Source organism: Rattus norvegicus, chromosome 13, assembly GCF_021556685.1.
Source record: "Rattus norvegicus strain SHRSP/BbbUtx chromosome 13, alternate assembly SHRSP_T2T, whole genome shotgun sequence".
In the NCBI taxonomy this organism is placed as follows: Eukaryota; Metazoa; Chordata; class Mammalia; order Rodentia; family Muridae; genus Rattus; species Rattus norvegicus.
In genome coordinates this window covers 69,189,236-69,201,980 of record NC_141546.1, presented here as the reverse complement: position 1 = coordinate 69,201,980, position 12,745 = coordinate 69,189,236, and the positions used below count along the sequence as shown (strand labels likewise).

Below are 12,745 nucleotides of genomic sequence, written 5' to 3'. Positions count from 1 at the left end.
GAAGAACAAGAGGGACCCAGGGTGGGATGGGACATAAAGACTTTTTTAACCAAGATGGATTTCTGTGTTCAGGAGCGCCACAGGGGAGGCTTGGCAGGAGATTATGTTGTCATGTCTGGGCGAGAAGGGCTGTGAGCCTGACACCACTGCACCCTCAGGGCAGAACGAGAGTGAGCGCTGTGGCACTGACCTGGCCTACGTTTATTTTGTCTCCTTCATCTTCTTCTGCTCCTTCCTGGTAAGTAAGAATTTGCCTTTATTGGTGGTGTGCCTGATAGAGTGAAGTCTCCCACAGTGTATGCACATGTTCTCCTCTGCCTCTCTTCATTCCCTGATCCCTCACATATATACTCACCCTCCAAGCTATAGAAGAAGTAGATCATTGCCTTTGGAGGCCAAAGTGCTCCTTAGAATCTTTGCAAGGAGAGTGATTCTTGTTGGGTTAAGGTCTTTTTGGCTTCAAGGAGAGAGACCTTGAGAGACTGGATGAGGACTTGAAGGTAGGAACAGAGCACCAAGCTTCTTGTTGATCGGGAGCTACTGGGGTAACCCCTGTCTTCTTTGTGGCATGTGTAGTTTATTTAATAGCTAAGACTTGTATCTGTTTGGGAGAGTTTGTTTTTTTTTAACTGTTTATGAAAAGGTACCTTGAAAATCGAGGCTTATAGGGTTAATCAGAGGTAACTAATGGTCACGTGCACTGTAATTGATGTGGTTTTTCTCCTGGTGCCATTGAATTGGTTGGCAGTTGGCAAGTGTTCTGGTGTGAAAACATGATTACTTTGGGTGTTAGTGGATATTGAGGAGGATATGTAAAAACATCCCAACTTAGCAAAGTGATAAGAGATCTGAAATGACCCCTGAGTTCCTTCTTTTGGAGAAAGCATCCAGAAATGTCTTCCCTACAACATCAGGTTAGCAGTGATGGATGGAATAAATACATGCAGTGCCACCAGGTCGATACAAAGGTCACTGTAGTCCTTCTGACTCTCAGAACGTCCCTCAGCTCAACTTTACTGCAAATGCCACTGGCTGTACAAAACTATATAACACTAAACTAATGCTATTGCTCACACGTGGTCAATTCCATGGCTGTGCATTGAAAAGTAACTTAACTGTTTCATGCCCAGTGATTTCTCTTTCAGGGGACAGAGACATCTGACAATTCAGCTTTCCAGTGAGAGCCAGGGCTCTTCAGAAAGACCATTCTGCCTGGTACATGGGATAATGTAGGGAGTAAAGAGACTCTGGGAGTCCCCTCCCCCCTTTTGGTTTTGATTTTGTTGCTATTTAGCCTAGGCTAAAGCACTTCCTCTTGTATAGCATCTTTACCATGGTATAAACAAGTCATGAAAGGGCGGGGAGATAGCTCAGCGGATAATGGCATTTGCTGTTTGAAAAGAGAATCTGTGTTTCAATTCCCAGCACCCATGTAAAAAGCTGCAGGCATACCTGCTGGGGGTAGGGGATGAGGATGAAGGTGGGGGATACAGGATCACTGAGGCTTGCTGGCCATCAGCCTAGCTCCAAGTGCAGTGAGAAAACCTGTCTCAAAGGGATAAGACAAAGTGTGATAGAGCAAAGCACTCAGCATCCTGCTGTGGCCTCTGTCTACCATCCATGCACTCACACATACACATGGGTAATTATGACACTCTCATGCACAAGAGCACCTGTACACATGCACATACACTCACCTCATGCTTGTCAGCAGTAGTATATGCTCAGGAAGATAATATATGCATTTTAATACCCTTCTATTGGTGTGAAGCACTTTTTCAATGAAAAAGAACACAGAACCATTTATAAATCTGAAAATACAATGTATAATGAAAATAACTGATACATTACTTCTACCTTCAACCCATTTTTTTTGTCAAGTGGCCACTCATGATGGACACTGAGCTAGGCACCAGAGTAGAACTGTCAACAAGACCCACTCTTTGTGACCGCCAGCAAATAAGAAACCAACATACAGAGGATTAATACTCATCAATAAGAATAAATTGGAACAGAAAGAGGGGACACATAGACCTCTCCATTTTACCTTATATAGTTTAAATGTTTAATGATAAATATTTAAAAGAAACCAAAGTTAAAAGTGGAAAATTAATTGGAGGCTATATGGTTACTTTTAGAATTGTGAGACAGAGGGTGCTACATAATTCACATTAATGTTATTTTTAATGAGGCTATATTCAGTGTGAGACGATCTGCCTTCGAGTCACAGCCCTACAATAAGACCGACTTTGTGACCTTGGGCAAGTCATAAACTGCTCATATCAAACCAACCACCCAACAGAGATTTCTGAGGTTCTTTGATATGCCAGGCCATGTGCTGAGAGCTAAGAATGCAGTTACAAATCAGAAGCATTTCTTTTCTCAAAGAGCTAATGGTAATTAAAACTTCCTCATGAAGGACAGGAAGGAGCATGAAAACCAAGAGTAGATATTAACGTGCACGGCACACCGTTAAAGGATGCACAATGAAGCCCCACATTGGGACAAAGCAATAGCAATGTTAATAGTTTTTATTAACATTAGCTATTAACATTAATGATAAGTGCCCCGAAAGGAGTGTATACACAGAAAACAGTCATAATCCAGGCACTGGTTGAATAAATTCACTGTGGCTCAAATCTCAGTGACAGAGAGGCCTGTGTTGGGTTCAGCTATATGAAACGGCAATTCTCAAACAGCAACGGATGAGGTTTTCTCTGCCACGTCAGTGAAGTCTGAAGGAAGCTGTCATGCTTGTTCTGATGGCCTGACATTGGCTCATTCCTGTATCAACTGACGGATGTCCTTCACCCTAATATAGTAAGAGAAGACAAATGGACCTTCAGTATGCTGCCATTTGTAGCATAGGTAGCAGGAAAGAGAAACCGTGATGGAATGCCCTGTGCGCAGTGAGACTGTGGTGAAGGAAGGCACAGGGCTAATGAGGAAAGTGAGTGAGCAAAGTCCCAGTGCCCTCAGAGGCACCCGGTACCCTCCCCTTCCGGCTTGAGGCAGTGAGTGGAAAGACAATAGAGGTGCTTCTTCCCATCCCCCAAGATCAGCCTCCTGTAGCTTCAGCTCTCCAGTCCCAGCCTGGGGGTCCTCAACACACCTAGCTTCAGCCACCTTCAGAGCTTGTCCCCAGTGCCTTGAAGTAAGACAGCTGGCAGAACTCAACTAAAATCTAGTGAAAGACTTTCAGCAGGTTTAGTAGATGACAATGATCTCTGTGGTTGGGAAGTCCTTATTATTGGTCCTCCAGATACACTTTATGAAGGTGGTGTCTTTAAGGCTCATCTCACTTTCCCAAACGTTTATCCCCTCCAGTCTCCTAAGTTGAAATTCATTACAGAGGTTTGGCACCCAAATGTTGATTAAAAAATGGGGATGTTTGCATTTCTATTCTTCATGAGCCTGGGGAGGATAAATAGGAGAAGCCAGAGGAACGCTGGCCGCCTATCCATACTGTGTAGACCATCATGATTCCTGTCATTCCTATGCTGGCAGACCCTAATGGAGACTCACCTGCCAATGTAGATGCTGCGAAAGAATGAGGGGAAGGCAGAAATGGAGAATTTAAAAGGAAAATTGCCCGCTGTGTAAGAAAAAGACAAGAAACTGCTTTTGAGTAGTGTTTATTCAATAGCTGGTGACTGCATTACTTCAGGGTCTCCAACTGAGAAACATGGCACTGTTTGTCCTGCACTCTGCCCTGCTATCACTGGACTTCTGTTGTAACAAGTTGGCAAACTCTGGCTGGAACTGGGCTGCAATAAAACCTGCCAGTCATTAATGCTAACAAGAGCCTAACAAGGGCCAACTTACAGATGATTACGCATTTTGAATTCTAATAAACTGTTTTAACCTTCAGGAAGAATTGTAAAGACTTGTACATAGCACAACATGATCTGGATTTTATATATATATATGCTGGTCATGTATATATACACATGTTCATCCACAAACATATCTTGTACCAAATAATGCTGCCTTGTAGTAGAATAAGAATTGTGTGACTTCTAAAAGACTTTAGCAGGCCTTCTTTTCCCATTCATCGTTTTTTTATCGGTTCAAAAAGATTCCTTAAAGCATGTCAGGAATTAAGCCAATGAGGATTAAAAGTTTCCATATAATTTCCTTTAAACCGTTGAGTCTTTCATTCCACTCCATTACTAATCTTTTTACATTTTCTTTGTTTCGGCACACTCCCCTTCCCTTTTATCTCTCCTATCTGCCAGAAAAGTTCTCAAATCATTTAGTTAAAATACTGAAATACTAGTAAATTACTTTGTTTTCACAATGACTTCGGAGGTGGGGGGGGGGGTCATCACTCGGGGCTTTGTCCTTTCTGTACCCTGATCACCCATCTCTTTGATTGGATGTGGCCATGACATTTCCTGCCTGTTGAGAGCAGAACTTTAAAAGAAAACAAAAATCTAAAGTCTGTTCTAAGTTCATCTTAGTGAAATTTATTCCAAACAATACAAAGTCCAGATTTGGTTTTATTTTTGCCCTTGATATTAATATTAAGATTGGATGAATCTAGCATGCACAGCTACAGGATTCCTATATCTGGGATTGCTATGAAAAATTATATTCATCCTATTACCCTTCTCCTTAGCCCATATTTGTTTCTTCTTACAGCAGATTTTCCTCACCTATTGTACAAAGACATTGCAATGTATATTTTTATGTAATTTGATTGTGGAATTTTGTCACCTTATGTAGTGAGTTCTTCCAAAATATATTTTTTTTCCAATTAAAAAAAAAGAGGGACCATGGCTATTAGGATATACCCAACCTTCTCCATGTTGCAAAGACTACTGCAATTGTGCCTTTCCTGTAGACTTTCTCTGTAGCCTAGAGACTCTGCCTGCATATCTGGCAAGCCCATGAAGCCAGCCATTTAACCTAGGAATCTGCAACAGAGATTTCTGTTTTCATTTCCACAACCATTTTTTTTTCTACCAGGCAGGAACCTTGAATTTGAAATGAAAGAAAGCCCAGCTAGATATATCCTCAATGAAATAAGATTTTACAGGTACCTGTCATTGGGGTGTCCTAGGGCAAGGCAAGTTTAAGCAATGAGGCTCAAATGACAACACCAGGATAAATTTTAGTTTCCCTTTTCATCCTTCTCTGTTCATAAATCTTTCCCTTCATGTGAGCTTCTTCCTCAAATGCCACCCCCCACCTTCTGATGCCTATCAGGCAGCTGTCGTACCAACTCCAGATCTTCCATTTTCTCATGTCCATAAGAGAGATGGCCATGTCTTTACCACTTCATTGGCTTTTGTTGAATCTCCACTCATTGTGAACTAAGGAAAAATAGGATTCAATGACTGGGTGAAGCCTAGGTCAAGGATGGTGCCTCCATTGGACTATAGTAGTAGGACAGGCAAGGGCCTGTACTAGGAAGAATACAATCAATGGCACCCCAGGAGCACACCACAGAGCTGTTGACTGGTCAATTGTCCTTGTTACTGTCCTTGTGAATCATTTGGTCCCAGGAGCACACCATTCTCACCCTGGTTCTACATCTAACTTCTACACCATTACCAAGGTTACATCTAAAGACAAATATCTCTTTGCTTGCCTGCAGAGTAGTCTGTACTACAGATCATCAGACTCTCTAGCCCATGGGCTAATCTGATTTGCCACCTGTTTTCATATGGTCTATGAACTATACATTTTACAGTCTTAAACGAGGGAGAGGCAAAATAAGAGATGAATAATCTTTTCATGGCATGTGGAAATTACATGAAATTCAAATTCCAGTATTCATAAGCGAAGCTTCCTTGGAACCCAGCCACGCTCGTTGATATTTCTAATGCTTTGGGTGATGAAATACCAGAGCTGAATATCTCAAACAGAGACAGAATGGCCTATAAAGCATATAAGAATGTCTGGCTAGTTGGCTGGTCTTGGTTCAGACTATAGCATGGTAACCTGCTGCTTCTGTGATTTGCCACTTGGCCCTAGCTATTCTAACTCTCCTTACAGACCCCTAGAATGTCCCTGCTCCTACGTATCTCTGTGAACATTCTTGTTACCTCCTCTGCCTAAGGCACTGTCTTCTGTGCTTATGTGATCTGGTAAATAAGACCTGCTCCATCATGCTTCAGCTCAAAAATCTAATGACTTCCACAGGGTATGTTAGCTACTAGAAATGTCCTTGATAGAATTTTCTATCTCTACAGTCATGTGTACGTGCTGCTTCCATGGACGTCATGACTTACAACCTTTTTCTGTTTCTCATATATCTCTGTCTTTTCTAAATACTAGATACATCTTCAAGAGTCGTCTTATAACAAGATCTGGTGAAGGCCTGTTTTTCTTTAAGCACCATGCTAGGTGTGAGGGTCTATGTCTAGACTAGCACTTTCTTACCTCATATCCCAGCACCTCCAGCACCGGGGTCAGTGAGTTTGGCACATACTGGGTACATAGTAGAGAACTGACCGGTGCACAGCTTCACCCAGGGAGCATGCTCTTTAGCTCCGTGGCTCTCATGCTCTTTGGTGGGGGGCTCTTTTTGTGAAGCAGGATGAAGGATGGAGAGGAATGTTGTTATCTGACCTTGACTTTCTCTAACTTTAAAAATGTGGAAACCTCTGTTCCCTCTGCTGCCATAAGAACAAATCAAACAGGTAATAACAGTGGATGAAGTGTTGTGCAAACAAAAAGCAGCATTGAAGATAAACTCATAAAGCCCACACGATGAGCTGCATAGTGTAACGACAATGAGTTGCGTTGAGCAAGATCTCCAACCTTCACCCAAGAACTTTGCCTTGAAGTCTGTCAATCTGGTTCCCGTTTCTGCCCTAAGTTTCTCCTAACTCTTCTCCTTCCCTCCAGATGCTCAACCTGTTTGTGGCTGTTATCATGGACAACTTTGAGTACCTGACTCGAGATTCGTCCATCCTGGGGCCTCACCACTTGGATGAATTTGTCCGTGTCTGGGCAGAGTATGACAGAGCAGCATGGTGCGTAGGCCTTTCAGCTACCCAGAGATTGGGGGCTTCTAGATCAGAGTCACTCAAATACTTGCCTGTTATAAAAGGAAAGGAAACACCTCTTGGTTCTATCTCACAGAAAAGGCACTGGTATCAAGCCATTCACCAAAGTCTTCCTGGGCATTCTGTACCTCGTCTTTCCTTCTGCGGCAGGCTGTACCCTTGCTTACCAATTTCATTTTACTCTAGATGGACTACACAATCAGGGCAGCTTCCAACCTCCTCCTTTTTGCTATGAGTCATCAGAAACTGAGATAGGAGGTTTGGGGCCAATGGGACATATCTGGCCACCATGATCAGTGGCATTAGTGCTTTTCCTTCTCATTCTTTTTCAGTATATACAGTTAAATAAAACTCTGAGTTATATTTCAAATAGTCAAATAGGTGGTCCTTCCAACAGATGCCCTCTAGACTTGTGGGCTTTAATCACACGAAACTGGGTTAAATGGCAGGAACTGGCAGGGCTGAACTCTTTGCTTTCTTTCACTGTCCAATAGTTCAGATGTGACGTGACATCTAGACTTTAGAGCACCTGCCAGTTAAGTTTGGTTCATTGCTTTTACAAATGAGGTTTTATAGAGGTGCAGTTACAGCCATTTGTTTTATCTATTGTCTATGGCTGTTCTTGCTCTATAGTGAACAATTGAATAATTGGGATAAAGATGGTCTGACCTTCCAGTTCTAAATATTTACTATTAAACTATTGTCAGAAACTTCACTCTTAAAAAAATCTTTTGACCCCTGTTTCAGAAACAGTGACAGTGTTTTAGCCCTTGCTGATGAGGACAGGATGACAGTCTATGACTGAAAAACTTTGCTGGTCCAGGCCAACTTAGCTCCTGGGACTTCACTCACCACCCTCCACATTCTGGTCCCCCTCTGAAAATACTTCAGGAAATGCTATTCTTCACAGGAGTGGACCATGTTGCTTCCACCTGATACTCCCTTCACGATGTGCAATTCTTCCCCAAATCTACCAAGCTGTGAATCTGCTACACCTGGGGTTAACTGTTTTCAGGGTGGGTGGGTGAATTAGAATTCCTTTCCCCTCTGTAATAATGATCTAGGCCATGGGGCTATGTAGATCCCTCCTGTTACAGCGGCTAAGCATAGATTTTTCCTTGCTGGACTCAGTTTCCAACGAAGAGTTTTAGTGTGCAACTGGCAGTGGCTTAGAAGACAATGATGTTCAGCCTGAATCGTATCAGTTTTCTCATTTTGGACAAGGGATGTAACCATCTATCCTGGCATGTGTTTCTAAGCATGTTATTATATCATGCATACTACTGCTAGGTACTTGACAACAATGGTATGCACCTCAGAAACGAAGAGAATTGCCATCTATAAAGCATTTATGGCCTTGATTTTGGATACCTATTCACTCACCTAACTGAAGAGAAACTATCTGCTACCAAAGGATGGCGCTGCACTTCTAGCCTCACTTGGATGTCCTTGGCTTTCGGAATCAACACTTCCTTTGTGTTTGTTTCCTCTGTGTCTCTAAATTCCAAGTGCATCAAAGATGCCCCAGCTTTCATGCATTTGCCGGGAAAAGGTTCCAACAGGACTAATCATAAGACTTGGTCACATGAGAAAAAAAAAAAAAACAGAGAGGAACTCCTGTCATTATGAATGTCTGGAGAATTACTAAATTTTCTGGTTACATTTTAACTGGTTTTCTCAATGGAATAAGGTTCTTCAGAAGAAATCAGCAGAAGTGCAATGAGTCAGGGTCTTCATATGAAGTACCGACAATGGGTTGAAAGCCACTATTTACTACACTTAAGAATAAATTGACACATGGTTACTTTTCCACCATTTCACGGGGTAAGAGACTGGACATACTGGTAAGCTACTGTCTGGAAAAAGACAAGGCAAGTCAGCACCAAGTCAGGAAAAGGCTAGAAAGAGTGAAGCTGAAGAAATGTGTGCTTTGATATGGCTTCCCAAAAGGATGCTTAGATGGAGGTGGTGTTCGCATCATTTCTATGGGAATGCCTGGCCTGGTCCAGGGTGCATCTAGACCTTCAGAGCCTGCCATGGCTTCCTTGTTCTAGTCCCTGACAGCAAAGATGTTTTAAACACTGAGAATTAATCCTGTGTCAATTTTTCCCTTTCCACAAGAAGCCAGAAGTCTCTTCTTGAAGGTTCCTAGAAGAAAGGGTTATCGGAAAAAAAAAAAAAGGTCACAGTGTTCCTGGAATTCCGCAGGATCAATCTGAAACCTGTGTGGCTGGAATGGAGCTGCAGGGAAAGATTTCTGGGGCATCTTCCCAGATTGTGTTTTGGACATGGATCCTAGCAGGCTCCTGTGGAATAGAGGAGAGTTTACCCAAGCTGAACTCAGTATATGTCACAGAGAGATCCAAAGCCCTTTCAAATTCTCTCATGCAAACTCTGTTTCTTGCTAATTAGCCTAGTGGGAAATTTGTCTCTCACAGTCTACAGAAACATGCTGACTCCCCATTGCCCCTGACAGGTGGCCTGGAGTAATTGCCTGTAATGAAAGCAAAAGGAGTTCTGTAGTCCACACATTGGCAACCTGACATCTGCTCTGGACAGTGGCCGGAGACAAACTGGTTGCCTTTTTGCTCTTAGAAGCCTGGCTGGAGCTTGAGCTCCTCGGGCCAGGCGTGAGCCACACAGGTATTTCTGGGTACTTTAGGCATTACATAGTTCCTTTTGATAGTAGATTGGACTCGGAGTTTCTGAGACAATTGGAACAGTATAGTTTGGCATCATTCTGGTCTGATTATGTCAGGCACCAATAAACTGCTCTTACCTCTTCAGGGGGCAGTCCCTGAAGGGAGAAGCCATCATTTCTTCCCCATTCTTTTCTGAGTATCTTATTAACCCACCTGTGCTTTCTTTACAGCGGCAGGATCCCGTATAAGGATATGTACAAATTAGTGCGGGTGATCTCGCCTCCTCTGGGCCTGGGAGAGAACTGCCCCTACAGGGTGGCTTGCAAGGTTTGCCTCCCAGTCCTCAGCCATGACCTGCAGTGGGCTGCAGCATCTAACCCTCTCTGCCCTCTGCTCCACCACCACTGCGCCACATGAGGGAACCTTCATGTTGCTTTCCTTTGAGTTTAAAGAGGCCCAACCCCTCCCAGAACCAGCAGCTGCCATGTAGGAAGAAGGGCACATTTTACGGTGAAGGCAAAAGAGAGTTAAAGACTTAATACAAAGGCCATTAGAGTCTCTTGGGAGACATATACATATACTGTTGTGCGCCCACACACACATTCCCCAGTTTACCTTAGCTTGTACATTCTACCAAGGGACTTCTCCCTTCTCTGGGATACAGAAATCCGTTAATCAAGTTAAAGAGTTCTGGTTTCCCTTAAGAAGACCTTCCTTCTCCTTTAACCACATGAGTCAAAGTGTGAACCTAGTCACCTCTACCCCTACCATTCCCTCACAGATCCTGGGTGCTATTGCCAGGATCAGCGACAGAAACTGTAGGACAGAGAGGAAGAGGGCAACAGGTAAAAGTAGTTTACATAGATTGGGAACTGTTGGAGGATTTTACAGCACAGAGACTAAAGTGACCTCAAACAACACAGAAGGACTTGAGCTAATTGTTTAATGCCTTTGGTGCCTTGCCTGTCAGTCACACTTGTAAAGGGCCTGCCATAATTGTCAAGTCACTCCTTCCTGGTTAGACCAACAGGTTCAGAGATGTAAGTTCAAACTCTGCATTCCCCTGGATACTCTGTATCATAGTCCCTCTACCAAGCCCAGGACTGCTAGATACAAATGCTGCTTCAGGCGCCATGGGAGCAAAGCGAAGCGCTGCTCAGGGCAGCAGAAGATACAGGCTCAGGAAGGATGTTTGCCTAGGAGATGGATGGAGCTGCCTTGGGATGGTGACCCTGATTCAGAACTCAGGAGGCTGAACAGCTGCCTCTGCTGAGACTCTTTAAACTCCACCCCAGTGAAACCCGCAGCCGCATGTGGGAGAGGGTAGCATGGCATGCAAGATGCTCTTCTTCCTCCTGGTTTTGTTTCTTCTGTCCCCAGCATGCCATCAACCTGGTGCATGCTGGGGAATAAAGAGCACTCTTGTTCACGGAGCCAGGTGGAAGCAACGGAGCCGACTTTCTCTGACCAGCAACCTCAGCCCACCACTTTTCAACGCAAGCCGCCGCCTCCTGCTGCACACACACCACAGAGGGGGGATACACGACGTTCTGCCTGTGGGTTCAGGGCAGGGGACAGGCCTGACTTCCAGGCCAGGAACCCAGCCCCCGTAGGGGCCAGAAGCTCCCACCCACCTACCCACGGCTGGAGCACCGTCTATCCGGTTTATACCGCTCACGCACAGCCCTGGGAATTGAAGACATGCTTGTGTTACTTTGGGGTTAGATGAGGTGAACCACAAAGCCAGTGCAGCACTAATCGAGGAGGAGTAAGTGAGCCCCACCCTCAACCCCTGTCAGCGCCTTCTGACTGCGTCAGAGGGACCAAAGGTTGTAACTAGTGTTCCCGGGTCTGTGTGGGGCGTGATATAAATCTGCACCAGGACGGAGTCACTTGTATGATTTGCCTTGATTAACAGGTCTCCTGTTCTTTTCCTGTTTGTCTATTTTGTTTGTTTTTCTTCTGTTTCCTGTATTACTTTGTTTTGGCTCTCTGGGAATGCTGTTCCTCTCTCCTCTGTGTCTGCATCCTTCCCTCCACCCCCTTTTTCCTGTCCCTGCCACCCCTCCTGCCCCGCCCATGTCCCGCCCCTACTCACCACCCCCATGAGCAGTGGCCGCATCCATTACACTGAGATGTATGAAATGCTGACTCTCATGTCACCACCGCTAGGCCTCGGCAAGAGATGTCCCTCCAAAGTGGCCTATAAGGTAGACAACCCCTTCCTTTGTTCTGGGCTAGAGACCAACAGGAAATGGGATCCAGTTGTGGGGAGGACATACTCTGGGAGGAAGCTGGGTTGGGGGCATGGAGATGGGAAGCAAGGATTAAGGAGTCAGGACGGTTGATGAGGTAGAGTCATAAAGGATACAGGAGTGGTTCTCGTGCTGTTCACCGGGGATCTTTTACTGTGTTACTGTGTTCCTACACGTGTGTGGCTTCTTGCGAGTGGGTTACTAGACAGGCTGCTAAGTGGTGTGTCTCCTTTGAATGGAGGCAGAGTGGTGGCCGGGGAATAGTCGGATTGGCAAGAAGGAAGCCTAGAGCAAAAAAAAGTTGAGGGAAAAAATGGTTTTACTCATAAATTAGGGAAATAATGGAGCAATCGCTAAGGATTCTTCTAGAAGAAGTTTTTAGAAGGAAAACTTGTAACAAATTTCTTCCCCTGTGGTACAGCAACAACGACATAGCTTCCTTCTAGACACAAACACAAAAGAGGAACATGTCTTCCATTTTTCCCAACTGACAAGAAGATAGCTTTCTTTCCCCATTGGCCAGCTACCCAGTGGCCTTAAAGAGGGCAACAGTGGACATGAGATTGGTTCAGTTAGCTCTGCTTTCTTAGCATGACCAAGTGGTGGGTAGACTCCCGGTGGTCACACAGCACTGGTAGTTGTTTGAATGCTCACAACTTTGGGGCCAGGTATTTCCTTCACCAATCAGTAATAGTTACTATTAACTCCCTCATTGGTGTACAGAATGGCCCAGAAGTACTCAGGCGCTTTCTCACTCACCTAAGTAACAAAGATGCGACTCAGATACAAAGAACCTTTACACGCTAATATGTCTGTCTGTAGAGTTGCT

At 44.3% G+C, this 12,745-nt stretch overlaps 1 protein-coding gene across 2 annotated transcripts in view; it reads left to right on the top strand.

Moving 5' to 3' along the window:
• The window catches only part of Cacna1e (calcium voltage-gated channel subunit alpha1 E), a 484,040-nt gene that overhangs the window by 448,201 nt on the left and 23,094 nt on the right, over window positions 1–12,745 (top strand). Inside the window, exons 38-40 of one of the 2 annotated variants that reach the window (XM_087581477.1) lie at window positions 73–238; window positions 6,859–6,986; window positions 9,892–9,988. In XM_087581477.1, coding sequence (XP_087437603.1) covers window positions 73–238; window positions 6,859–6,986; window positions 9,892–9,988 — 391 coding nt within the window. 2 annotated transcript variants of the gene reach the window in all.